This window comes from Hydra vulgaris, chromosome 07, assembly GCF_038396675.1.
Source record: "Hydra vulgaris chromosome 07, alternate assembly HydraT2T_AEP".
In the NCBI taxonomy this organism is placed as follows: Eukaryota; Metazoa; Cnidaria; class Hydrozoa; order Anthoathecata; family Hydridae; genus Hydra; species Hydra vulgaris.
Window position 1 is genome coordinate 13,288,701 of NC_088926.1, and position 26,057 is coordinate 13,314,757.

Genomic DNA, 26,057 nt, shown 5'->3' on the forward strand with positions numbered 1-26,057 from the left:
TACATTCGTTTTTAATACATCCATAGATCTGCAACAATATTTCTTATATTTCTTTTTGATGTTTGAATTCTTACATAAACTTTATTAGTTGTATCATCAAATTATTTTAGGCTGAAGTAACATTTTTCTAATGTAGGCATTTTCAAAAAATCCTTGATCATGTGTAATCGGCATTTTCAAAAATTTCTTGATCTTGTGATATGCATTTTCCAAAACTTCTTGGTGTAATTGTGACTTGTACATACTTGCTTTTTTTTTGTATTACAGTCACTTATTTTGACATTAATTACTAACTTATTTGGTTTTTCTTTATTTTTATCAATATAGTTACCTGAAGGGGGTTCAATCTTACAAATGTTATTTTGTATACTAAAAATATTTGTTCAAGCTGCCTGATGAAGTCAACACATGATCATAGTTATCATATAAGAAAACACACGATCCTAGTTTAGCGTGTTTTGTATCAGCTTTGCTTTTTTTTGGAGTTTCGCTCACCTGTCTTTATCTCCCCAATTTAAAAGCTTTAAAAGCTTGAAATATTTCATTACAACTAATACAAATGACACATTCTTTTCGCTCAAAACTATATTTTATTTAAGTATGTAGAGCAAAAAGCGACGTAAGCATAAAATTTATCAACGCAATTAAAATTGAAAAATTCGGCGACCAAAATTGTCAACTAAAAGTTGTAAGTGTTAGGGTTTCGATTTACACACAGTGTTATCTAGTCTTGCGACATTTCCGGAATTCGACATTAAATCTTTAAGCAAAGGTATATCTTTTTCACGACCTAAATATAAAACGAAAAAATTGTTTTATAGACTTGAAGAAAGATATAGATAAAAGAATATAGTACGAACAGGGAGTCCTGAGTACAAAATGCTTAGATATTTGATAATAGAGCGAGAAGTGACGAAAATTAAATAAAACTTAAAATGTATTCCCTGACGTTAGCGCAGAAATTTAGCGGACATCTGACTTTATTTTCGATGTTTTTTTTGTTTTTTTAAAAGAACGAGATAAAAAGATTAATTTTTAAGATTTATTATTTAGTCATTTAACTCTTTGTTCGTAAGTATTATTTCGGTAGAGTATAAATTTGGTTTTTAAAAAGTGTGTAAAGTATTGCAGAGACATGTCCTGCATCCTAAGTACAAACTCATTTTATTTCATCAGTTCTGGAATCAAAGAACACCATAAAAAAAAAAGAAGTTTTTTTCAAAAATCGAAAAAAAAAAAAAAAATTTATTTTATTTAAACAGATTTTTAAAATACCTTTGCCAAGCACACCAGTGCTAGCCATTTCTTTTATGAGAGCTATGGGTGCTTTCACATTTTTTTTAAATTCATCTATTGATCCAATATTTCCACGTGGTTTATATCTACAAACTACAATTGTTATTTCTTTCTTCTTATTTAGAGAAACTCCACAACCCAAATATTTAGTTTCAGTCCAAACAATTTGAGTAAAAGAATAAGCATGATAGTTAATCTTATCAACAAAATGTGTGTCAAACGAGTAATCTTTAATTTTTTCGTACCTAAAGTGAATGCGTAAACAAAACATTTAATTGTAAAAACGTGCTTCAATATAAAACAATTCAATACTGCATAATACCGCATACCAATAGTGAATTGCTTCGTGCAAAGCGACTGTTACATTGCAGTAGCCATGACACACATATATATTTTCACCATACTTATCTGAAAAAGAATCTGGTGATGGTTTAGTTTCACCATTTTCAGCAAGTACTTTTGACCAATACTCAGCTGATTCTGCCAGATCACTATCCCATTTCAACATGGTAACATTATGATAAAGACATCGCAATTGATTATGAGCGAATGGAGCTTCTTCTTAAAAGTTAAAAATCAGAAAGGTATTAGTTACTAGTAGAAAAAAAATGTACAAACATTTAATAAACATAAAATAAATGAATAGGGTTTTTTGGTTCCGGGTACCCGGACTCGGACTCGGCGAGTCTGTGGGTAAATACCAGGATTCGATACCCGGTTTAAGGCTCGGCAAGTCTCATTGTTTGAATGTTTTGCCTTGTTTCGTAGACAGCGGTTCGTCGTCGAGCTGGATCCCTACCTTTCTAAAAAAATATAGTAGTAGGGTTTGTGAATTTAACTTAAAGTTAAACTTGGCCACGGCTTTTTAGATGTTTTGAGAACATTCAAGTTTATGTATGTTTCCATGAATATCCAAATACACACCAAAAGAATCAACTTCATAACTCAAATTTTTTCTAATCGAATGTTTTTATATATAAGCGAATGCTCCAAAGGATTTGCTAATATAATATGTTTCTATATTAGCAAATGTTTTAAAAGCATTTGCTAATATAAAAACTTTTGATTAGAAAGATTGAATTTAAGTTAATTCTTTTAGCGCGTATTTAAAAAACTAAAAAAAAAACACTTTTCATTTATTAAATACTTCTCTATTTTAGGAAAAAAGTTAAATATCATAAATTTACTAGAACATTTTTTTACAGCCCCATTAAGCACTCCAAAATGTAGGAGTATTTCACTCAATGTACCGATTTGAAAAGTAGAAAATGCAATAAGCGTTCAACGATAATATCAAACAAAGATGGAAATACTTCATCAATGATTAAACATTTAAAAGTTAAACATGGAATTTCTTTACTAACACGGGAAGAAATAGGAGAAAATTCTGGCATCAAACAATTTAAAACTATCGACACTTTCGTTTCCGTCGCAAGAAAGCCTTTAGAAGAAATTTTCTTTAAAATGGCCGCTCTTGATGGTATATCAGTTAGGGCGATTACAAAGTCTAGTTTTATTCGTGAAAGTTTAGTAAAATCAAGTTATAATCTTCCTAAAGCCGAAAGAGATGTTATGAATTTAATTCATTAGTTTTATGAAAAAAAGAAGTTGGAAATATTAGAATTGTTACAAGAAAAAAATAAAGAAGGCCGACAATTTAGCATTACACTAGATGAATGGACGAGTATGAAAATTCGGAAATATCTCAATATCAATTTGCATGGAATTGACTCTGAAGTTTATAATCTGGGTTTAGTGAGATTTTTAACTTATGTACAGCTGCACAGTTAGTTGAAAAAGTAGAATAACATTTAAACACATAATATTAACTTAAAAAAATATATAGCTGGCTTAACCGGCGACGGTGCAAGTGTAATGAATTCGGACGAGAATCTCCTGGTCTCTATAATTTGTGTTTCAATCACACTATACACTTAGCTGTTTGTGATGTACTATATAAAAAGAAAAGTATTACCGTCCTGCAAAATGAAGATGACGTTAATGGAGATAGAAATGAACATGGTCAAGATGATAATAATGATGATCAAAATGAAAATTATTATTCTGACGAGAGCGACGGTGACGTCGAAGAGTACGGACAAGTTGAATTAACAAATTTAGGCAATGTAGAAGAAAATATAAAAAGTGTTCGTATAATTGTTAAATTTTTTAAAAGCTCTTCTGTGAGAAATAATATTTTGCAAGAAAAGATCAAAATAGTTTTAGGAAATGAACTTCAGGTAGTGCTAAACGTAAGAACTCGTTGAAACTCAATGATCGAAATGATATCTAGATTTTTAATATTATTTTATATCATTAAAGAAGCTCTGCAAGATATTAGAAGTATACATTTAATAGAAAATATTAATATAGAATTATTAAATGAATTGGAAAATACTCTAAAGCCTATTAAATTAACTGTTGAGGCTCTTAGCAGAGACGATGTTAATCTTGCAACAGCCCGATTAGCAATTGATTTTATGTTAAGAATATTAAAAGAAACCAATGGTAATTTAAGTTGAGAGCTACTAATGACGATGAAAACTCGAACAAATAGCCGTTAAAATCAAGAAATAGAGGAGCTATTTGATTCTCTTGTAAATGGTACTATGCTTTCAAAGAAAATACAGTTATGTACAACAGATTTACTGAAGAGATTATTTGGTGAGGATGAAGAACAGCAAAACACACATGAACAGGGGCATTCAGTTGAAAATAATGAAAATACTACAGGAAACACACTGTCATTAACACTGGAGGAAGAACTACATAAAATATTAGAAAGTGCGAAATGTCCAATTTTGCCAAGTTGCGGAGATAAATTAGCTGATATTAAAAAAGAATTTTTATTACTTTCAAAAACTAAAAAAAGATCTGTATATTTAGAAAAATTGTATCAAGCGTTAATGACGATAAAACCAACATCAACAAATTCCGAACGAACATTTTCTGTAGCATCCAACTTCTGTTCAAGAATTCGTTCTAGATTATCGGACAATTCATTAAGTGCATTAGTTTTTTTAAAGTTTTATTTTTTAAGTAAAAATAATGGCTCTGTTTTGTATTAAACACTTGCAACTATTTTAATTGAGTTGAGTTTATTTTTGCTATTATATTTACATGCATTTTATAAAATATTTTTAAAAAAGTCAAGTTTATTTGGTAGTTATTGGTAAGATTATAATAAGTTTAGAATAATATATTTATGTTAGACGTTGAACTGGCTAAAAGATGTTTTATTTACCTTAACGTATACTAAATCCATTTTTAAAAATCGGCGTTAGAACAAAAAATCCTTTTATGCTATTGTTAGAATCGCAAGTTAAAAAGAAGTTTTAAAACCGGAACCGAAATCGATAAATATTCTTAGACTCGACTCGGACTCGTCGAGTCTAAAAATACCGGGTTTTCCCAAACCCTATAAATAATTCTTATTCTCTGTATTTAAGTAAAACTACCAAAACAAAAAATTTTAATATAAAGGCTCGGCATAAAATGCAGAATACAAAGCATTCTAAAACTTGATCGTTTTGCATGTAAAAAACCTGTTGCAAATTGTGATTGAAAAATAAAGATTACTCGGTGTAGTTAAGGCGATTTACAAATTATTTGAATTCTTTTATTTGAAATTAGCATGATTTTATCAGCGTATAATGTCCAAACAAGAGCTTTAGATGTTATAATTTTTTTTTGCGTAAGGTTTTTTTATTTTTTAAAGAAACTTTTCTTTTTTATATATAACTTTCAAAACCCGGTTCTGACGTATATTTACTATATATAGTTGTTAAAATACAATATTTCTATCAATTTTCACAAAAAAAATACTAGAATTCCGACTAAGAGCGATACATGAGAAAAACTGCCAATAAACGATCAGAACAGATCGTATTATTAAACTATGATGTTCATTTCACCTAAAAAGCGTATTTATTTAAAATCTTATTCAATTTTGGACAAACGATCGTAATTTTAAGAAGATTTAAAAAAAAAAAAATCTTTGGTCTGGATTTCTTCGCTACAAACTTTTATATTTTATGATACCACAAAATTTATCTTTCTAATTTTTTTCATAACTCACAGACCTGATCATTTAACGGAAATATTTTGTAGTCAACAAAATATCATACAAACGTTATAATATTTTAAAATTGCCTAAACTACACCGAGTAGGTATTGTGGTTTATCCTCCTTCGGCTAATTGCCATACAGAGGCCGCATTACCAAGGCCCGCAAAGACGAGTTCAGCTCATTAGAGAGCACCATAACCCGCTTCGCAGACCACGAGTAAGCGATTTTAAGAAGAACGAAGGAATTAGAGTGAAAGTCAGAAGAAGTCGAGCTAGAAGATAGAATAGAGAAAGCGGACATAAAGTATTGGACAAAACACTTGCAACCAACATCGAACAATGCTAAAAAGTGTTCCTAATTTTACATGTCTTAAAAACGAAACGAACTATACTACCACAGCAAACAGTTCAGGAGTCTGGAGTCATAGCATGCCATGACATGAGCAATCAGCTGACAAGTGACAGCACACAGGCAGAATTTCGTTGACAAGTGCCATTTTGCAGCGGACAAAACAAGTGCAACTTTTTTAATTTGTTTCATTTTCTTAAGTCTGGTCCGTGTCAACGTCACGGAAGTTTTTTAATAATTAAAGGAAGTATCCAGAAGTTTCGAGAAGATTCCAGAAGCATGCAGAAGCTTCCAGAAGTTTCCAAAAGAAGCATCTGGAAGCATCCAGAAACATTCAGAAGCATCCAGAAGCATCGAAAAGAAGCATCTAGAATCTTCCAGAACAGGTTCACACAGGTTCATTTTACTATATAAGAGACATGTAAATCGGCATGTAATTCAGTCAATATATGGAAGTCAATCAGTCAGCATTATCAAGACAGTTTATCGAAGTGAGTTTTATCAAAGTGTTTTATCGAAGAACATCAATACAAGAAGTGAAATACAACAAGTGTTTCATTACATCAATACAGTCCACATCCAACCAAGACGTTGTGTTCCACAGCATTATTGTATCATCACAAGGTAAATGTAACACGGTAGGCCTTGAGAAGCGTGATTACTTATTTTTATTATTTTTATGACTTCATGTGCTAAAGTGGCTCCCGACAGTCTTGGATTGGAACTAAGAAAAAAAATTATTGGCGATTACGTAAGTGGAATGTCACAAAAAAGTATTTGTGATAAATATCGCGTGAAAAAATGGACCGTATCAAGACTATGTTCCAAATATCGTTCTACGGGGAAGTTGGCAGCAGATCACAAAGGTGGAAGACCGCGTTCCACCATTTCTAGAGAGGATTCTATGAACGTCAGATCCGTCAAGAAGGATCTCTGGATATCATCAGTCGAGATACAAAAGCAATTAGAGCTGCCTGTATCGGACCGAACAATCAGACGACGTGCTGTTGAAGCCGGATTGTTTTCTCGACGCCCTGCAAAGAAAACGCTGATTTCACTAAAAAACCGGAAGAAAAGACTCCTGTTTGCTACATCTCATATTGACTGGAATGTGCAGAAATGGCGAACTGTCCTGTTCAGTGATGAATCGAAGTTCAACATCATTGGGAGCGATGGCATTTGCCGTGTACGTCGACCGGCCGGTAAAACGCCTCGATTTACGTTACTGCCATAAGACCGTGAAGCACGGTGGAGGCAATGTAATGGTCTGGGGGTGTTTTTCTGCTAACGGTCTAGGTCCAATACATCGAAACAATGGAATAATGGACCGTTTCATGTATAAAAATATCCTGAAAGATGTTATGCTACCTCATGCTGAATGGAATATGCCAATAAAATGAGTTTTTCAGCAAGACAACGATCCGAAACACACTGCAAAAGTAGTCAAGCAGTGGTTTCAAGACAACCACCTATCGGTGATGGATTGGTCGCCTCAATCTCCGGATCTCAACCCTATCGATAACCTGTGGGAGATCATCAACCGCAGAATTAATCGTGAACGTGTTCGTAATAAGGATCAACTGTTTGAACAAATCCAAAAGGCCTGGGCAGCGATTCCACAAAGTTTCATTGATCACCTGATCGAATCTATGCCTCGAAGATGCAAGGCTGTGATCGACAACAAAGGATTCGCCACGAAATATTGATAGCGAAATACAGCTTGGTCAACATTTTGTCGAGTTGCACTTGTTTTGTCCAAGTTTTTGTTATAACATTATTGAAATTTTTAGATAAAAAATTAAAGATTTGTAAGGCTTTAAATTTCTCTGTTAAATTCAGGTAATTAAAAGTTAATAAATTATTATTTGTAACCGCAACACAGCTGCAAATTGAAATCTAACACTCTAAGGACCGCAACACAGCTGCAAATTATTTTATAATTTTGATCTGAAATCTAACACTCTAACGACTGCAACGCAGCTGCAAATTAGTTTATAAAATTGTGATAGTTTTTAATTTAGTTTGATGACTAGTTTATTAATTTACTGACTGGTTTATTAATTTACTGACTGGTTTATTAATTTACTGACTGGTTTACTAAAATTAAGAAAACTACTTACTCATTACGTCTATCTCATCTGCCACATCAACGTCCAAAAATATTTTTTTTTTCGATTCTATTAATAATAAAGTTTTTAGTATTGATTCTACAAAAGCTTTTAAATTTAGTATTAATTCTATAAAGTTTTTAGTATTATTCCTGTGAAATTTAAAGCTCTATATTATTAATTTAAAATCTAAATTTAAAAACACATAATCTAATAATTTTGTATACCTTCTTTAGGGGGCTTAACATGTTTAGAATAATCCCCAAGGTTTGCACGTGGGTTGTATCTACATACTACATAAGTAAAGCTTGTAAAATAGTTACTACAACTACCACAACCTAGGAATTTGACATCATCCCAAACAATTTGAGTGAATGCACCAGCATAGGCATCTACTTGCGCTGAATACCGGTAGTACTTGCCAAATTTGTACCTATTTATATGTGTGTGTGTATATATATATATATATATATATATATATATATATATATATATATATATATATATAAATAAATATATATATATATATATATGTAGAGAGAGAGAGAGAGAGAGAGAGAGAGAGAGAGAGAGAGAGAGAGAGAGAGAGAGAGAGAGAGAGAGAGAGATACAATACCTAAGATACATAACGTTATAGAATTAGTTTAATTTCATATGTCATATAATCATCCTGTTTATGACATTAAACTGATCCTATTATATCAGTTTCTAAGCAGATAAGGTCTTTAATCATGGTTAAGGCCAACTCACCTAAGAGATGGAAAACTCTAAAATAATACCTGTTTAAAGATTTATAATTAATGAACTCCTTCTACTTGTACCCATAAGCATGGTACAGGTAGAAAAAGTTTATTAATTTTAAATGGTGACTGTCACAAAAAAATTTGTTTCTTAAACTGCATTAAACGGGTTTATAATTGGAAGGGCACTCATTTATAGAAAACTGTTCTAAAAGAACATAATGTCAAGTTTCAAAAAACATGATGCAGCATTACATGCCACACTCATTAACAAACACATATTGTTGGTCTTAGGAAAGTCATTTGTACTAATTGTTTATTAATTGTAATTTGTATAAGCTATTTATACAGATACATTTGTATAAGTCATTTGAACAAGTACCTTGTTGGTTTTAGGTAAGTCATTGGTCAGATTAGATCATTGTATAGTGGCAAGTTTGCTACAGCAACTGAGGTTGCACCTAACACCAGTCAACTACTTTGTATGGTAGCTAGTGATTGTCGGTGTAACAAAAGTTGTGAGAAATTAAAGGTTGGATTGGTCAATGTGATTTTTTTTATCGGATATGATGATTGCTATTACAAATTAGCTTTAAGTTGGATGAATGGAATGTCAGCTGTTGGTATTTTAAAAGCATAATATATAAATAAATGAGACAAGACAAGTGAATGACTAGATATAGGAAGTCAGTGTCTAATATAGTGTTAAAATATGAAATTAGAATATAGTTTTAGTATATATATGCAGGATAAAAGAAAAAAAGATAAGAGAAAAAAAGGATTTAACATTGTTCTTGATAATGTATTGAGAAATATTAAAGTGGTTTATTGTATGTAGAAATGTGAACAAACTGTTGATGCAGTCACAGATGGTTTTGAGGGAGTACATGGTGTAAAGAGATTTGGTCTAAGGAATATTATAAAAGAAATGTTGTTAGTAATTTTAGACGCCAAAAGATTGACAATCTACAATATATGTCTTAAAAAACAAGATCAGAAAGTAATTTAGGTGGCTTTAAAACACTAAATATTAATCAGTAAGCAAGATAGAAAATGGGTTTATATCATACAGTAGCGTCCTAAAGTTTAAAGACATTCTATAATTTTGCTATAAATTTTAAAAGAGCACATTTAATATTCTTGAAATTTTTACTGAATATAGCTAATAATATTATTTATCTGAAAATAAAAACATTTTTTTAAAACAACATTGAATTATGTAATTAAATTTTTTTTTTAATAAATAGATCATTCTTATTGACTTCGTTGAATTCTGCACATAACTTTGGTCTATTTTTACAACATGTGGTTTTATTGTCACAGCACTTGCTACCTACAGTTTTCTTAATAATTGGCCCTAATGTAAGGCCTAAATTTAAGTCTTAAATATTAAAAATGTTTGCATAGGCCTTAGCCTTGAAACTTATTCTTGGCCTTGACCTTGTAACTTTTGACTTTGGTCTTGGCCTTGTAACATGTGGCCTTGGTCTTGGCCTTGTAACATGTGGCCTTGGTCTTGGCCTTGGCTTAGCTACTTTTGGCCTTGTTAACAACTCTGGTTTTAAAACACAAGTGGACTAAATCTTAATCAGAAAGCATAAAAAATGGGTTAGTAACATAGGAGTAGTACAAGATTGAAGGTAAAGATATTACACAGCACAAATTATGAAAATTGGTGGAAAATCTGAAAAGAGGTTTTTGTGAGTAAATGCAAAACTTAGAAATTGAAAGAGAACTCTAACCACTCTTGCAGCCGTGGCACATGTGTTCCCCTGCAAGAGCTGTAACAAATATTGAATTTTCTTTAGTAATGTTAATATGCTGCAAGCTTTTTTTTAAGCATTGTTAAAATAACTTCCTGTCTGTAGTGTAGGGTTTAGGTTGATACCAAAGTATTTAAAGCTCAAGGTGAAACAAATTCAGTTAAAGTTGTTGGAAACATTTATAGCGTTTGGTAGTCTTGAGAGCAACTTTCCTTCACCAAACAGCATCAACTATGTTTTACCGACTCCAAGGTTGAGAACCAGCTCTGTTCTGTGCTGTGCTCTGTTATAAGACAATAAGGACTTCTGGGAGTACCTAAATATCCACAACATAAAAAAGATGATGAAGTATATAACCATTTTGAGAATTAGAAAAATTTTGCATTTGGAAAAATTGTAAACTAAAGAGTTTAATTAGAATATAATAATAGAATAATAGAAGGTCTGCAGTGAACAATAGTATAATAATAATACAGAAAATCTGCAGTGAATAAGATTAATGGACTGAAGCAGAACTGATAACCAGTGGTAAAGCAACTAAAAGGAAAATCAGCTACTCAGGACTTAGTTGTGTGAAATGTTTAAGCCTTTAAGGGATGCGAGTGCTCAGATTTTTACTATACAATAGTACATGAAGCAAAATTCCAAATGTATTTATTTAAAAAAGATTTCAATGTTAATACATATAATAAATAACACAGATAATTGCATAGAATTAATACAAGACAAAAGTGCTTAGGGTAAATACAAATAAGACATAAGTTATAAGTCATGAAAAAGCTGAAGTATAAAAATACTGTGGCCATGTGTATGAGTTGAACAATGTGTATGAGTTGAACAATGTGTATGAGTTGAACAATGTGTATAAGTTGAACAATGTGTATGAGTTGAACAATGTGTATGAGTTGAACAATGTGTATGAGTTGAACAATGTGTATGAGTTGAACAATAGGGTGACAATTTTTTTTGCACTTTTTTAACTTTTTTCTAATGCAAATACACTGTGTAAATATCTGTTCTCCATCTATTTACTAGCTTATATTGAAAATTTTAGCTTACTAGGATCATTGGAACAGTTAGATGTAGTTTTTCAAAAACTTGAATATTCATTGTTTTTTGCCAAACATATACTAACAAATGTATGTAAAAAAGCATATTTTAGTTTGTATAATTACTGTTTTATATTATTAGTATTATTAACTTCGATCTGAGATAATTAACAAAAAAATTTAACAAAAAATGCATGTTTGCATTTATAATAATATAACAAATAACAATATCTATTTCAAATTAACAAAATCTTTCGGATAAACATTCTTTGTAATCTGTTTTGGATTTTCTCGAACAACTAGCAAAACCTTTTGTATCTGATCCTCAGAGTGTGATAAACTCACAAACTTTTGTATAACTCCAATGTTTCTTTCAGAACAATCATTTGTGACACTGAGGTGTTTAGTTAAAAAGGATAAATTTCTTAAACAAGGGTAATTCTGGCATGCTTCCAACCAAATCATTTTTTACTTTAAGTCCAACTTTCTCAGTCCAAAACAACAAAAAGAAACCAGCTTTCACAAGCAACAAGTTCACAAACAAGGCCTTCAAAATGTCAGACTTTATTTGAATATCAAGTTCAGAATCAGCAAGAGTCATGACTACTTCTTTAGGCTAAAGATACCTATAATGAGATTTTAAACTATTTAAAAGTGAAGTTCCTACATCAATATCCCATTTCTCCCTTATAATTTTTGCTACTTTGAATGAATTGAAGTCATTCAATACCGAATGTTCAGCAAGACTGGATTTTAAAAAACTCTGGAGCATAAAATATAACAATCATTAGACAAACTTTAGAGACTAGTATCAGCTGGTCTTGATTTAAGCAGTTTATAACTGGCGATGTCAATCCCAAAGCCATGTGATATAATGCATCTGCCATGAATTTAGCTTCATGTTAGACACTTGGTTGATAAACCTTAAAGTTTTTTAGATTAAGATAGAAAGCTAAGTATTCCTCAAAATGCTTGTAATCATCTCGGAGAAAAATCTCAATTTCAAGAACAAATTTGTCTCTTTTGTCTCCAAGTACATCTGATGCCTTCCATATGCCTTTGTCTCCAAGTACATCTGATGAATTCCAGAACCAATTATGAGAGTATTCTTATCAAACTTTTTAAAACTAGAAGAGGCACCACAAGTAAATAAAAATCGAACAAAATTTTCTCATTACTTCTTAAAGTTGGAGTAATTTCCAACAGCAAACACTTGGTTAGTGATTCCACGGCACTACAAAAAACATTTGATGTTTGACCAAAAACACCAAATTTTCATAAACTTTACTCTCTTGTATCTTTTTATGTGGTAAAGCAATCACCTTGAGGTTTTTTAATTCAATTAGCGTTACTCAACCTCTTTCCAGCCACATATAAAAGTGCTATACTTAATATGGCTTCACTTAAATATTATCAATATCCTGAGACCAATGGCAAGTTTTTTTTGATAAAAAAAACTTGCCGTGGGACACATTTTTTCAAAAGTAGTTTTTGAAGGTAAGATTTCCTAAGCACCAAAACACATCTGATTTGTATGAAACTTTCCATATATATTAAAAAAGGGACGAGGAATCTAAAGGAATATAATAAGGAATGGAATATGGACTCTTTTTAGCATTCATACATAATTCTTTAGTTCTCAGCATTTAAAAACTTTAAGGTTAAATATATAGAAAAAACAGCGCTTTTTGAAAGAGTCCATGTGGAAATGGGAATTTCAGCCTTTCCTCAATTTAAAACAAGTATTTATTTATGTTTTCTTAAAAAAATAATACTTAGGAATTTTGCTTAGAAATTATGTATATAATGTTTTTATTCCTTTGCATATCGTTTGTTTTGATTTTTGCGCTTGATTTTTAATGTTTTTTTATTTTATTTGGTACCATTTCACGCCAAATTTTCCATACTTAAGGACAAGGTGATGTGTCAAAAATATCAGTTTTTCCAACATAAAAAATGCAATAACTTTGGATCCAATTGCCTTCTAAAGTTGAAAGACCCCTCATTTTTAAAGTTTTTTTAAGCTCTATACAACTATGTTAATCATATATAAATAGATTGACAAAAAAAAATTGTCTGGAATGGCTAACTTGGTACGAAACTTCAAAATATTCTGATAAACTTTGAATTACAATTCTGATAAATTTTGAATTAAAACCTGATCAGATGCTTTACCTGTGTCACTTGGAACAATTCCTCAGAGAATTCCTCAGTCTTTGTGTTGAAGTTCAGGACTAGTAATAGACACAACAACTCTATCTCTTGTAACTGTTAGTTGGATTTCCTTATACAAATGTGTAATTAGTTTGCCTTCAAAGAGAAAGACAAAAAAATTTTCCCTCATTTCCTTGATATAATTCTGTCTAATTTTATTTCTGCGATTTTGAATAATCTCATAACGCTTCAATCTGAATGTATTTATTTTTTTTCACATTTACTCCTAGGTAGTTCATGATATTGGCTATAAACATTGTTTGATCTTGGAGGCTTAAACAGGTCCTTACACTGAGAGAAGTTGTAGCTGCAACTAGGCTATCTTGAGTAACTTCTTTATTGAAAAGAATTGAGCTGGACAAGCATTGTTAATTTTCTTTTTTTTTAACGTTGTTTGATGTTTTATGTTGATACTCATCCTCATCAGAAAGAATTAAAATGAAAAAGTACATTTACAGTTTATTCTATAAAGTAATATACAATATGCATGTAAAATATGCAATTTAGATTTTTCATAATAAAAATTACCTGATTCAGATATCAATTTAATTTCATTTGAATTTTTTTCAGTATTTTTAATTGAGGTTTCTAAATCTTCTAAATCTAAGTAATCATAGTTCTCGTCATTATGATATTCATTCATTTATTCTTCATTGGCCTCTATTGACATTTTTTTCTTATAATTTGTATACCTACGGTATATCTCTTGTCTACATTCAATCTTTGCTTTAAGTTCTTTATCTATATGCTCACTTATAAACTGTTTTTTAGCATTTTTCTGATCTTCCATAAATGCTAAATCTTCCTTTTTACTCTCTCTGTTTCTTGGCATATCTTGACTATGATGGGTTTTGCAAAAAAATTGTCACCCTATTGAACAAACTTTATTGCTTCTACAGTTTGTAAGCAATCAGTTCACAAGAGATATAGTGGTATGTAAAGGGCTCATAATATCGTTGGTTTCAAGTGTAAAAATGTAATTTTATTGAATAAGTCAAAAAAGAGATTAGTATAAACAGTGGTGGAACAATAGTTTGTTGGTAATCTTGACAATAGTCTCAGACAATAGTCTTGGAATGTTAAAATCTTGGAATGTTAAAATCTTAAAATGTTAAATCTTAAAGAACAGAATTAAGAAAAGAAAAAACATTAAGGGTAAGAGTAAGACACAAGTTTAGAAACCTTTTTTCCTAACAGCAAGAGGTATATCATTAAAGGGTTAAAGGAAAGTTATAGACCAACGTGTCCAGAATATTATAATGTATGGCGGTGAAATATGAGCAATGAAGGTTGATAATGTCCAGTATATTGAAAAATCAGAAAAATAAAATGATCAGTTAACGGTGCAATGTGACTCCAACAGAAAGAAAAGAAGCAACAATTTTAAAAACAGATTGAGAATAGTGAGTGTAACTGTCAGGGTGCTTTGGGGAATATTTTGGCATGTAGAGTGTAAAGATGCAGAATATTGGGTACAGCATGAGAGGATTGGACATGAAAGGTAGCAGTTTCAAGAAAAAGATTCAAAAGTAGAAAAAAAGAGTGCATTACAAATGATATAAAAAAGCTTCAACATCAAATGTTATAAAAAAGCTAAAAAAAGGAAAGAACATGCTCAAGATTATATATATCAGAAAAACAGCCAAAAAACTGTGCAAAACTTGCCCACAAAAAAAGAAAGACTAAAGCTTGTCAAATATTTTTTTATTCCAAATAACTTTAAATTAATCAATTTAAAAAAAGTAGAAAATAAATATAAATATAAATAAGTAAATAAATACACAAAACAAAAAATTACCAAAACTCAACAGCTTTGATAGGTTCATACTTATCAGCGGATGAGGCATATCTATATATATTTTCACTGTAAAAACTAGATTCTGGTGAAAACTGGAGTTTGTTTTGATTAGCTATATAATAAGCCCAATCCTCAGCATTAGCAGCAAGATTTTCATTCCATTTCAAATCTGCCACAAAATGATTTTTTCTGTAGTTATTATGTTCTTCCAAAATTGCTACAAAAAGATATATTTAGGAAATCTCAAGAAAAAATCTTCAAAAAACAATCAATTCTAAATATCATAGAAGTCTTTTGGATAAATTATTTAAAAAAAAAAATTTTAAATCAGGGTTAGGAGTGAAAACTTTTCATGGAGACAACACATCTGTTCATAATGTAACAATGGCTTAAAATAATGAATTAAAGTACAAATTGCTTAACCAAACACAGTTAGGTCAAACTTGGTCTCCAGTAAATAATATCTTTTTCCAATATTCAAGGTTTACATCAAACTTAGATGACTATATTGCAGACAAAATAAACTTTATAATATTGGAATAGAAATATCAAGTTGATTAAAGCTAGTCAAGGAAGATAAAGCTTTAAAAAAATTGTTTTTTGTTACTATTTTGGAATATAATCTGGCTGCCAACTTTTTTTTTTTTTTATTGCATTTTTATTATTGTAATATTTTAATATTATATTTCTATGAAATATTATTGTAATATATTACTTGTGTATGTTTTAACTTTATTATTATTATACATTTATAACTAATTGTATGGTTAATTGAAGTCAGTTTTCATTAAAATGTTACAAAGAGCATCACAAATTTTAAAACAGTATAGGCAATAGTCTATTCAAAGGGCTTTAAGTAGAAAAAGAAATGGAGCAATTATCTTTTTATTTGGCCGATTTAATGAGGTAATGAGATTTAATTCAAAATGTGGTAGAGGGATAATTTTTACTGTTTTCAAAATAAAATTTTTCTTTTTTTGTTTTGATTTTTAAAGTCATAAGGATACAAAAATAAGGGAAAATGAAAACTTGACTTGCCTACTGCTTTATTCTTTGCCTTTTTATGTAACAGACTTATAAATAACAAGAACTAGAGTTATAGTTTTATTCAGTCTTCAGCTCCAACTAGGGAGTAGGCAAGACTGAATAAAATGCCTCAGATGATTGCTCACTGTGATGACCAAGCCCAGTGTTGTGAACTTTTGGACTCAATGCGACTTGCAGTGTCATGTAACATTCTTGAAATGTAAAAATCTGGGACAGATTGTTTCCGAAGCAACGAAAAAAAAAACTTTAAAAATGTTTGAAAGTCTTGACAAAGCTCATTGCAGGAACAATTTATTGTGTGGTCACAAGCTCACTTAAGAGATCTGTATTGTTGAGAAGTTTCTTCCAGTCATTTCCAGCTAACTTTCCACTGTCGTAGGTAATAATGTTTAAATGCAACTTTGACACTAGAATCCAGAAATGTGGAACCAGTAAGAGTTGTTGTCTTTTGACCTGTGTGTTATGTTGACTGTGTGATCTCCTGGTGTCAATGATTCTCAAGCTAAACTTTAAGAAGTTTTCACCACCATCAATCCAAATTTTAAAGATGCTGCTTGAAATTTGACCCTTTTGTGCAGTAGTGAGGAAATCCCTTTTTGAGCATTGTCAGGCAAAGAGATCACAGATTTTCACATGAGAGCTTTGTAGGCTACTGCTTAGTGCACATTATTGTGATGTGCCAACTTGAAAAATAATGCATAAACTGTCAGTGGGTTTTCTTGGGGAACTGATGCTTTGAAAGTTGTACACTCTGGTTAGCTCACCACTGATTGGACCACTGTCTAGTTTTTGCAAACTATGAGTTATTGGAAAGATGGGGATTTTCATTATAATGGAGCAGAAAAACTATTCAATACATAGCATTTGCTCTGACTAACAAGAGTTTGTAACTTAATAGAAATACTTAAACATATTTTAGTTGCTTGATTTAGATTAAATCTAGCCTACTAACAAGAATTCATCAATTCTAGTTTAAAATGATAATGTAAAAGCTTTTAAAATTTTTCCTAAAAGATAATCAAATGTTTTTATCTACTCACAAATTGGACAATAAGTATTGTAGTATAATTTCAATGTATTGGGCTATTTGGGCATTTAGAATTGATTGATTTTTGAAAAAAAAAAGTCATTCAAAAGAATTTTGAGTAATGGAAAACTTCAAATGGCTTATCGCTTTGCCAAACTTTGTGAACCAATTAAGGAATGTATTACTTACCAAGTGAGGAATGTATGAAATTCTGCTTTGTTTGTTGTGGAAATCTTGTTCCCCCAAAGAAAGTAGTTCAATTTTGGGAACTCGTTGATTTTAAGGAACTTCAAAATTATTTAAAGTATTAGTATATACCAAAACACCTATTTAAAGTCTCAAAACAGTCAAAATTTGTTGTAATCAGTTATAAAAAACTTGGTTGCCTAATTTTTGTACCCTTATGATTTTATTAAGCAAAAAATATGAGTAAAAGTGATTCTTCTACTTGCTTCACTTTGAAGCCTAGTAAATCAGTCAAATAAAAAGATAATTGCTCTATTTCTCTTAATACTAAAAACTTTTTAAAAACTCTATGGCTTTATACTGTTTTAAAAGTTGTAATGCTCTTTGTAATCTTTTGATGAAAACTGATAGTGCTAAATATGGTGTATTAAATTTTGCTTTCTAGTTGGTATGCGATTGATTTTTCAAAGAATTAACATGTACTTGTTAAAATAGAACCATTTTTGGGGTTTTTGTCCAAATTTTTCCTTCCTATTTGATTGCGCATCAAATAGGAAGGAAAAATTTGGACAAAAACCCCAAAAATGGTTCTATTTTAACAAGTACATGTTAATTCTTTGAAAAATCGCATTTTATCATTAAATGGATCATAGACCCATCATATTATTCAACCGGAATATTTTTTATTTTGAAAATGTTGCAGAGACTGTCTAACTTCAAACTCAATTTTCTCTTGGACAGTGTAACTAGATTTTAATTTTTTTGCCAAACAGAATTTTAGTGTATTAAGTTTACTGGACATGTCATTATTTTGGTCTTTAAGGGCTAGCTCCTTTGGGGCTAGCCCTAAAATTGGCATACTGTTAATTATTTTAATATTTCTTAAAAGGTAACTAAAATTAATTAAATGGTGTAATTAACTGTTTACTTAAATACTACAAAAAAAATTTTCAAAAAAATTTTTTTTAGACTTCATTATGAAAAAAAGAATAATATTTGCAGCATATATAGTGCACATGGCAGACATTTTCTTATAACAATAACTTTCACATTTACACATGTTGCATGCACAAAAATAATCTATCTAGTTAGTTACAAACTACTTTTCTGATACTAAAAACAAGTATCTCAACTTAAAAAAAAAAAAAAAGGAAACGAAAATGAAATGAATATAAAATGGCTGCAAAAGAAAACAAAAAGATCAAGTTTAGTTCATCAATAATAAAATATAAAATAAAAATAATATTTTAAAGATTGATTGCAAAATTTTTAAGAAGAAATAAATTTATTTTTATTTTAAATTTCTGCATTACATTGTTTTGCAACAAAAAAGATCTGTAAATTAGTAAAATTTATTAGTAAAATTAATAAGACAGATAGGTGTGGTTTCTACCACAGACATTTTGTCCAAAAATGTAATGAAAATTCGATAGGGAAAATGCTGTTTTCCAGGTGTGACAAACTGTGAAAAAAATGCAAATAAAATTAATTTTTAAAATAAAAAGCTCCAGCCTAATGATGAAGCCAGCACTTTTTAGCGCACTTGCAATAAATTACAAATGTAGACAAATGTGTTATGGCAGTCTTTTATTATTTACGTAAAGCTCACCAACTTCTTTTGTTATTTACGTAAAGCTCACCAACTTCTTTTGTTATTGGGAAAGTAGAGATATAAAAGTTATTTAAAAAATATATCTTGATGAAATATATTTTTAAATAAAGATTAAAAAATATTAAAAGGAGAAAAAATAATAATTTTAATTTTTTTAACACTAAAAATTGCACTTGTTCTTAACTAATAACTTGGAAACTTATAAAAATTAATTAGTTACCATACTGAGTTCCTTGTTTTATAAGATTATTGCATTTACTTTTGTCAAAACTATGTTTTGTTATCTACAAAAAGAAAAATAAAGAAAAATAAATAATAACATAATTTATAATCTGATGATAAGAAAAATTTATTTACATACATTACGAAACTTGATAACTGTAACTGGTGCTTTAACATGTTTAGAGTAGTCTCCAATATTTGCACGTGGACTATATCTACAAACAACAAATATTCTATCCTTACTATTATCAGGACAGCTACCACACCCCAAAAACTTAACATTGTCCCAAACTATTTGAGTAAAAGAACCAGAATTAACGCTAGATATAGAAGAATAATCGTAGCTATCACCAGTGTCATACCTGTAATTCATAATAAACTTTATGCTTAACCATGCAAAAAAAACAAATATACCCTTTTAATTTTCAGAACCAATTTAAATTCTAAGCTAAAAGATCAATGACAAAAAATTTTACAAATAATCAACTTACCAGTGATCAACAGCATTTGATAAACTAAATTGTTCAATTGAACTTTTAAAAACATTCTCACTGTAAGAAAGTGACTGCAAAGAAAACATTAAGTAACCATTTTTTTTTAAATTATAAGCCCACTCTTGAGCACTTTCTGCAAGTTTATCATCCCATTCAACGTTGGGTACACCATGATGTTGTCTGTATTGATTATGTGATGATAGCAACACTAAAACAATATAAAAGTATTGTATTTGTATGAACTTGTACTTTGTATGAATTATGTAATAGATTGAAAGGTGGGTACCATTAACATGTATTGAATGCTTTTAGTTATGACTGGTTGACAATAAATATAACTTATTTTAATCAAAGCTACACCCATATATTAAATGAAGTAGTTAATTTACTGGCCTACAAAAAGCTTTTGTCTTGTCAAGAATATTATAACCTTTTGTTGGTATTCAAGGAAATTTGCTGAATCAGACAATGACTTTAATTTTTGACATTAATTTTAATTTTTAGTTTTTTTAGTGATAAAATGAAATAACAACCAATGCTTTAAAAACAACTAATACAATATCAACATATTTTTATGTAACAAACATGTAGAAAATGAAAATCAACTTTAAGATTAAAAAAAAATGTATGAAATAAGATAAACATGTAGTAAATGAAAATCCAAGATTAAAAAATGGTCATAATAAAATTTAAAATTTATAAGAACTTTCTTTTGTGCAGTTTGCTTCAATGTTGAAAATCAGATGCATGGTGTTTCAAATTCCAACAGAAGTTAGACATTCTTTTGAATGTAAAACTTTCTCTGTACCATTCAAGGACATCATTACATGTGAAATGATGTCCAGGTGAAATTTTGGTATGTTTTGTTCATATACAACTTCACTTAGACTATATTAAAGTTTTAAGCATATTTTTCACAGTTCTTCATAAAAACTAACATTCTGGTTACCTAGAAAGTTTTTTTCATCCTCTGCAAATGAAGACCATAAAGCATTAAGTCAATACTGTTCATTGATGGACAAAAGTTGACATCTTTAAGTGCATCTTTAAATCAATAATTTCTCATTGCTTAAATATAGAAACACTATGAAATTTACTTAAAACAATCACTCATTTTTACACGCTTTTATTTAACTCGCACTGTATGTTGTATGTATCAAATCTTGTAATCAATTTTTCAACCACTTCTACAATTCCAATCATTCTAATACTTTCCAAACATGGGTAGTTTCAATGACAATAAAACTTTTAATTTGTTTCAGATGCTAAAAGTGTTCAATTAATGCGCAATTAAGATAAACTTTATGTATGTAAATTTTTTTTTAAATAAATTGATAGTTTTTATGTAACATGATGGCTTTACGTTATATAAATATTCATAGTAGATTTACATAATAAGAAACATTTTTGTTTTGTCTGCAATCATTTTACTGCTTTTTTATTGTGACTGAAAGGGTTGAAGACAATGTAGCGTTAAAATCACATCATTACAATAAATCAAACAGAGAAGAAGAATCAAACAGAGAAGAAGAATCAAAAAAAGAAGAACCAGAGAATTGTGTAAAATTAGAATCAAATACTTTATCTCATTTTACTATGTTTTTTTATAATTTTTAAATAGTAATCATCTTAAAATAATGATTAGGATAATCTTAACATTGTTTTTAAATTAGTTTATATTGGTTTTATTTTTAGTTAATTCTGGTTTTATTTTGAGTTTTTTATCCTGCTTTGTTATTTTCCCTGGTTTCATTTTGAGTTAATTACATTTATCCATCTTTCCTCAAAACAATGCATACTGATTGTACGTCAGGCTTGGTGTCCTTAAAGATATTGGTTATATATCTATCTATATATATATTTATATCTTTCACAATGCTCACAACATTGCAAGATCAATCAAAAACCTTTATCTCAAAATTTTTCAATGTATGGTCAATCAAATTTGTTTTTTTTGTCCAAATCATTAATCCAACTCATTTACAATGCATCTTATTTACTTGTTTTATTAATGTTGCTCTAGTGTGATTTCAAATCAAATTGCCCACTCCAATAAACCATGTATCTTCTTGTATGCTTCATATTCTGACATGATTCAAAAAACTTTTTTTGCATACAGCCTTACTTGTCAAGGTTTGTGTTTTTTTTCTTTTAAGTCTTCAACATTACATAGCTACCGGAAATCTGTTGCTCCCACAGAGTGTGATTACAACCATCATTAAAATCAAAATTATGTGGTTAGAGTAATAAAAAATAAAATAAAAATAAAAAAAGTCTCAAGTTCTGTTAACCTCAGATGTGTGTTCATTGTGGTATACATAGTGGTTATCTTGTAAATGTAAAGAACAGAAATTAACAGAAATTGATCTCCACCATGCCCCTGGTAGTTCATCAACCAACTTGTTTCTATATGCAGCTTAGTTTGTCAAGGTGTTTAAATTGTCCAGCCGTGCCCACAAGGTTATGAAATATGAATATAAAAAATAAATAAATTTGAATAAATACAAACACAAAGTTAAAAGAAGAACTGTAGCAGCATCTAAAAAAAAGAGAATCTTGAAAAAAATCTCTCTTAACTGAACTGGTCCCTCCATTATAAGATGAATACAGAAAAAAAATTCATAAAGTATGTTTCATTTGATCATGCGATCATGATGTTTCATGTGATCATGATGTTTCATGTGATCATGTGATCATGATGCTTCATGTGAAGTGTTTCGGAAAAAAAAGAATTAAAATAAGATTTCAAGAATTTTGATATCAATTTAGTAAACTATAAAAAAATAAAATTTTATCTTTGAGCATATTCAATTTATAATTTTAAAGAAAAATTACTTTAAAAATTACTGCTAGAAATTACTTTTCATTGAAAAAAGTTTTTTGAGTTATCAAGCATTATATTATCAGAGTTAAGCACTTAAACACAATTATACTCCTTAATTTATATTGTTTATAAAATTGAATTTATATATTCAGTGGCAGCTTGCCAATAGGACCTGTAGGGACCTGGCCCCACCAACATTTATTCAAAATATTTGTTTATCTTAAATCATTAGTTTAAATTATTCATATAGAGGTTTATTAAAAAAAATTACTTGATCATTTTTAGTTACGATTTTATAATTTTTTTATAATTGTTATAATATTATTTCATTTGATTTGACTGGGTCAACTTTTTCTGGCCCTATTTTAATGTGTATAGTATAATAATGAATGATGCGCCACTTATATTTTCTTTAGTAAAGAAGATGCATATAGCTCTGAGCTAGCAGCAATTAGGAATAATATTGAGTAATAGGAACATGGAATATTATTAAAAAGCACAAAAATACACAAAAACATACAATAAAAATACACAAAAATATTTTTTAGGGATTCAATTGAGAAAAACAAATTATATTATAATTTCAATATACTTTTATTTTCAAACTCATTTCATTTTTATATCAGTAGTAAACTTTATAAACAAGTTAGCTTCATTGCTTCTTTTTTTTGGAATTTTAGAATTTATGGAATGACTGTGAAGTGATATTAGTTAATATAATATATTTTACTCTTTATATTTTATAGCTCATCACTATGTCTAAAATAGATCCATTGTCATGGGGTTATGTCAAAGTTATTTAATCTGCTAATGTGAAAGGTTTAATTACAACAAAAAATTGATCAATATAATTCAATATTCAGCTGTCAAAAAGAAAACTTTGCTATCTCTAATGACAACCATTGTCGAAATTCTCCTAAGATTAAGGCAAAAATATGTTATCTTGCTAAATGACATGATGCAAAAAAGAAGATAATAATAGATACATTTTCTTTACATGCATAGAATAAACTAAGTTTAATTCATAAATGTCAAGAATGTGTTAAGCATTATGCAAATGTGTTGTCTAATAATCCTGACAAACACTAAATTCTACAAAAAAAAAGCTAATTGTCTTTTTGTTAAATGAAAACAACTAGAAACAAAAAAAATCTAATAAATTGTGTAAGTTCTTTATTGAGTGAAGCAAATAGAAAACTAAAAAACAATATTCTTTTATGTCAATAACAAATGTGATATCTTTCATACCTGATTCAAACTTAATTCAAAAGCTATCAAGAACTGACAAAAATTACAAAATAAACATGCAAGGTTATTCGAATGCAGTGTTGAAAAATGCTTTGAAAAGTTGTAAGGTGCATAACTTTTAGTTAAACTATATAAAATTTTAGATTACTTTTTATATAAATTTATTTAATAGATTCAAATCGATTGCAATACACAGTTTACAAATATAGATTTTAGGTATAAAATGATATAACCCTGGAAATTTCAATGGATTTAGGTTACTAATATTATATGTTTTAAGGATCAGGCCTTAAAAAAATCCAATGAGCTGCCTTTTTTGAGAAAACTCAGTTTAAAAATCTGCAAAAATTTTATTACATTTTTTTAGATTTTTTAGTTAATAAAGCAAAAAGTTTCGATCTGTTTCCCATTCTATATATATACGTATATATATATATATACGTATATATATATATATATATATATATATATATATATATATATATATATATATATATATATATATACATATATATATATAAGTATATATATACATATATATATATAAGTATATATATACATATATATATATATAAGTATATATATACATATATATATGTATATATATACATATATATATACGTATATATATACATATATATATATAGGTATATATATACATATATATATATATAGGTATATATATACATATATATATATACATACATATATATATACAAATATACATATATATATATATATATATATACATATACATACATATATATATATATATATACATATATATATATATATATATATACATATATATATATATATACATATATATATATATATATATATATATATACATATATATACATATATATATATACATATATATATATATATATATATATATATATATATATATATATATATATATATATATATATATATATATACATATATATATATATATATATACATATATATATATTCGAACCACGGATCCTTTGTTTCTGAGGCAAGTGCGCTGCCATTCTGCCATGGCTACTCATATATATATATATATATATATATATATATATATATATATATATATATATATATATATATATATATATATATATATATATATATATATGTATATATATATATATATATCAGGGGCTATTCTAGACCATTTTCGACAGCGTCAATCGTATTTGGGCGCTGCCCAAATTAAAATTTAAAAACCTTTTTTTTTACGGAAAATATTGTTTTTTTCGCAAAAAAAATGCCGGTATTCGGCAAATTTGGGTGGAGTGATACCGCCTAAATTTTTTCCCTAGAATAGCCCCTGTATATATATATATATATATATACATATATACATATATATATATATATATATATATATATATATATATATATATATATATATATATATATATATATATATGTATATATATATATACATATATATATATACATATATATGTATATATATATATACATATATATATACATATATATGTATATATATGTATATATATAACATAGAACATCTATACATATATATATATATATAACAAGAAATAAATCCAAACTACAAATGAATAGCCACCCAGGAGTCTATCTAATTAAATGTCACTGTAGCAAAAAGTATATAGGTGAAACAAAAGTGCAAATAAAAACATGCATCGTACTTACTGATGTTTTTAAAATAATAATTTACATAACATACTCTTATACATGATGTCTACAATCATATATATATAGACACACACACAGCAGGAATTAGGAAAAATAAGGCCAGCAAAATGCCGAAGTAAAGCTGTTATAGATCAGCATCAGATTGGCACAAAATTTAGAAACATTTAGCAGCATTTTACAATTGTATTAGGAATTTAAATAAAACACAAGTTTTGCCAATTTTGTTTTAATAATTTTATTTAGAATTCAAATAAAACATTTGTTTTGCCGCTTGAACATTTTAATAAGAACTTAAATAAAACACTATTATGGGGTTTTTTTTGTAACTATTTTATA

The 26,057-nt window shown here is 28.6% G+C and overlaps 1 protein-coding gene across 2 annotated transcripts in view; it reads right to left on the reverse strand.

Moving 5' to 3' along the window:
- Nucleotides 1–570: 570 nt before the first annotated feature.
- The window catches only part of LOC100204167 (uncharacterized), a 41,273-nt gene continuing 15,786 nt past the window's right edge, over nt 571–26,057 (reverse strand). For both annotated transcript variants that reach the window (XM_065801110.1, XM_065801109.1), the window contains exons 3-11: nt 19,970–20,180; nt 19,618–19,840; nt 19,477–19,540; nt 15,385–15,601; nt 8,048–8,253; nt 7,833–7,889; nt 1,626–1,857; nt 1,276–1,541; nt 571–790 (exon numbers count right to left, since the gene is read on the reverse strand). In XM_065801110.1, coding sequence (XP_065657182.1) covers nt 696–790; nt 1,276–1,541; nt 1,626–1,857; nt 7,833–7,889; nt 8,048–8,253; nt 15,385–15,601; nt 19,477–19,540; nt 19,618–19,840; nt 19,970–20,180 — 1,571 coding nt within the window. In that variant the 3' untranslated portion in view covers nt 571–695. The remainder of the gene's footprint in view (nt 791–1,275; nt 1,542–1,625; nt 1,858–7,832; nt 7,890–8,047; nt 8,254–15,384; nt 15,602–19,476; nt 19,541–19,617; nt 19,841–19,969; nt 20,181–26,057) is intronic.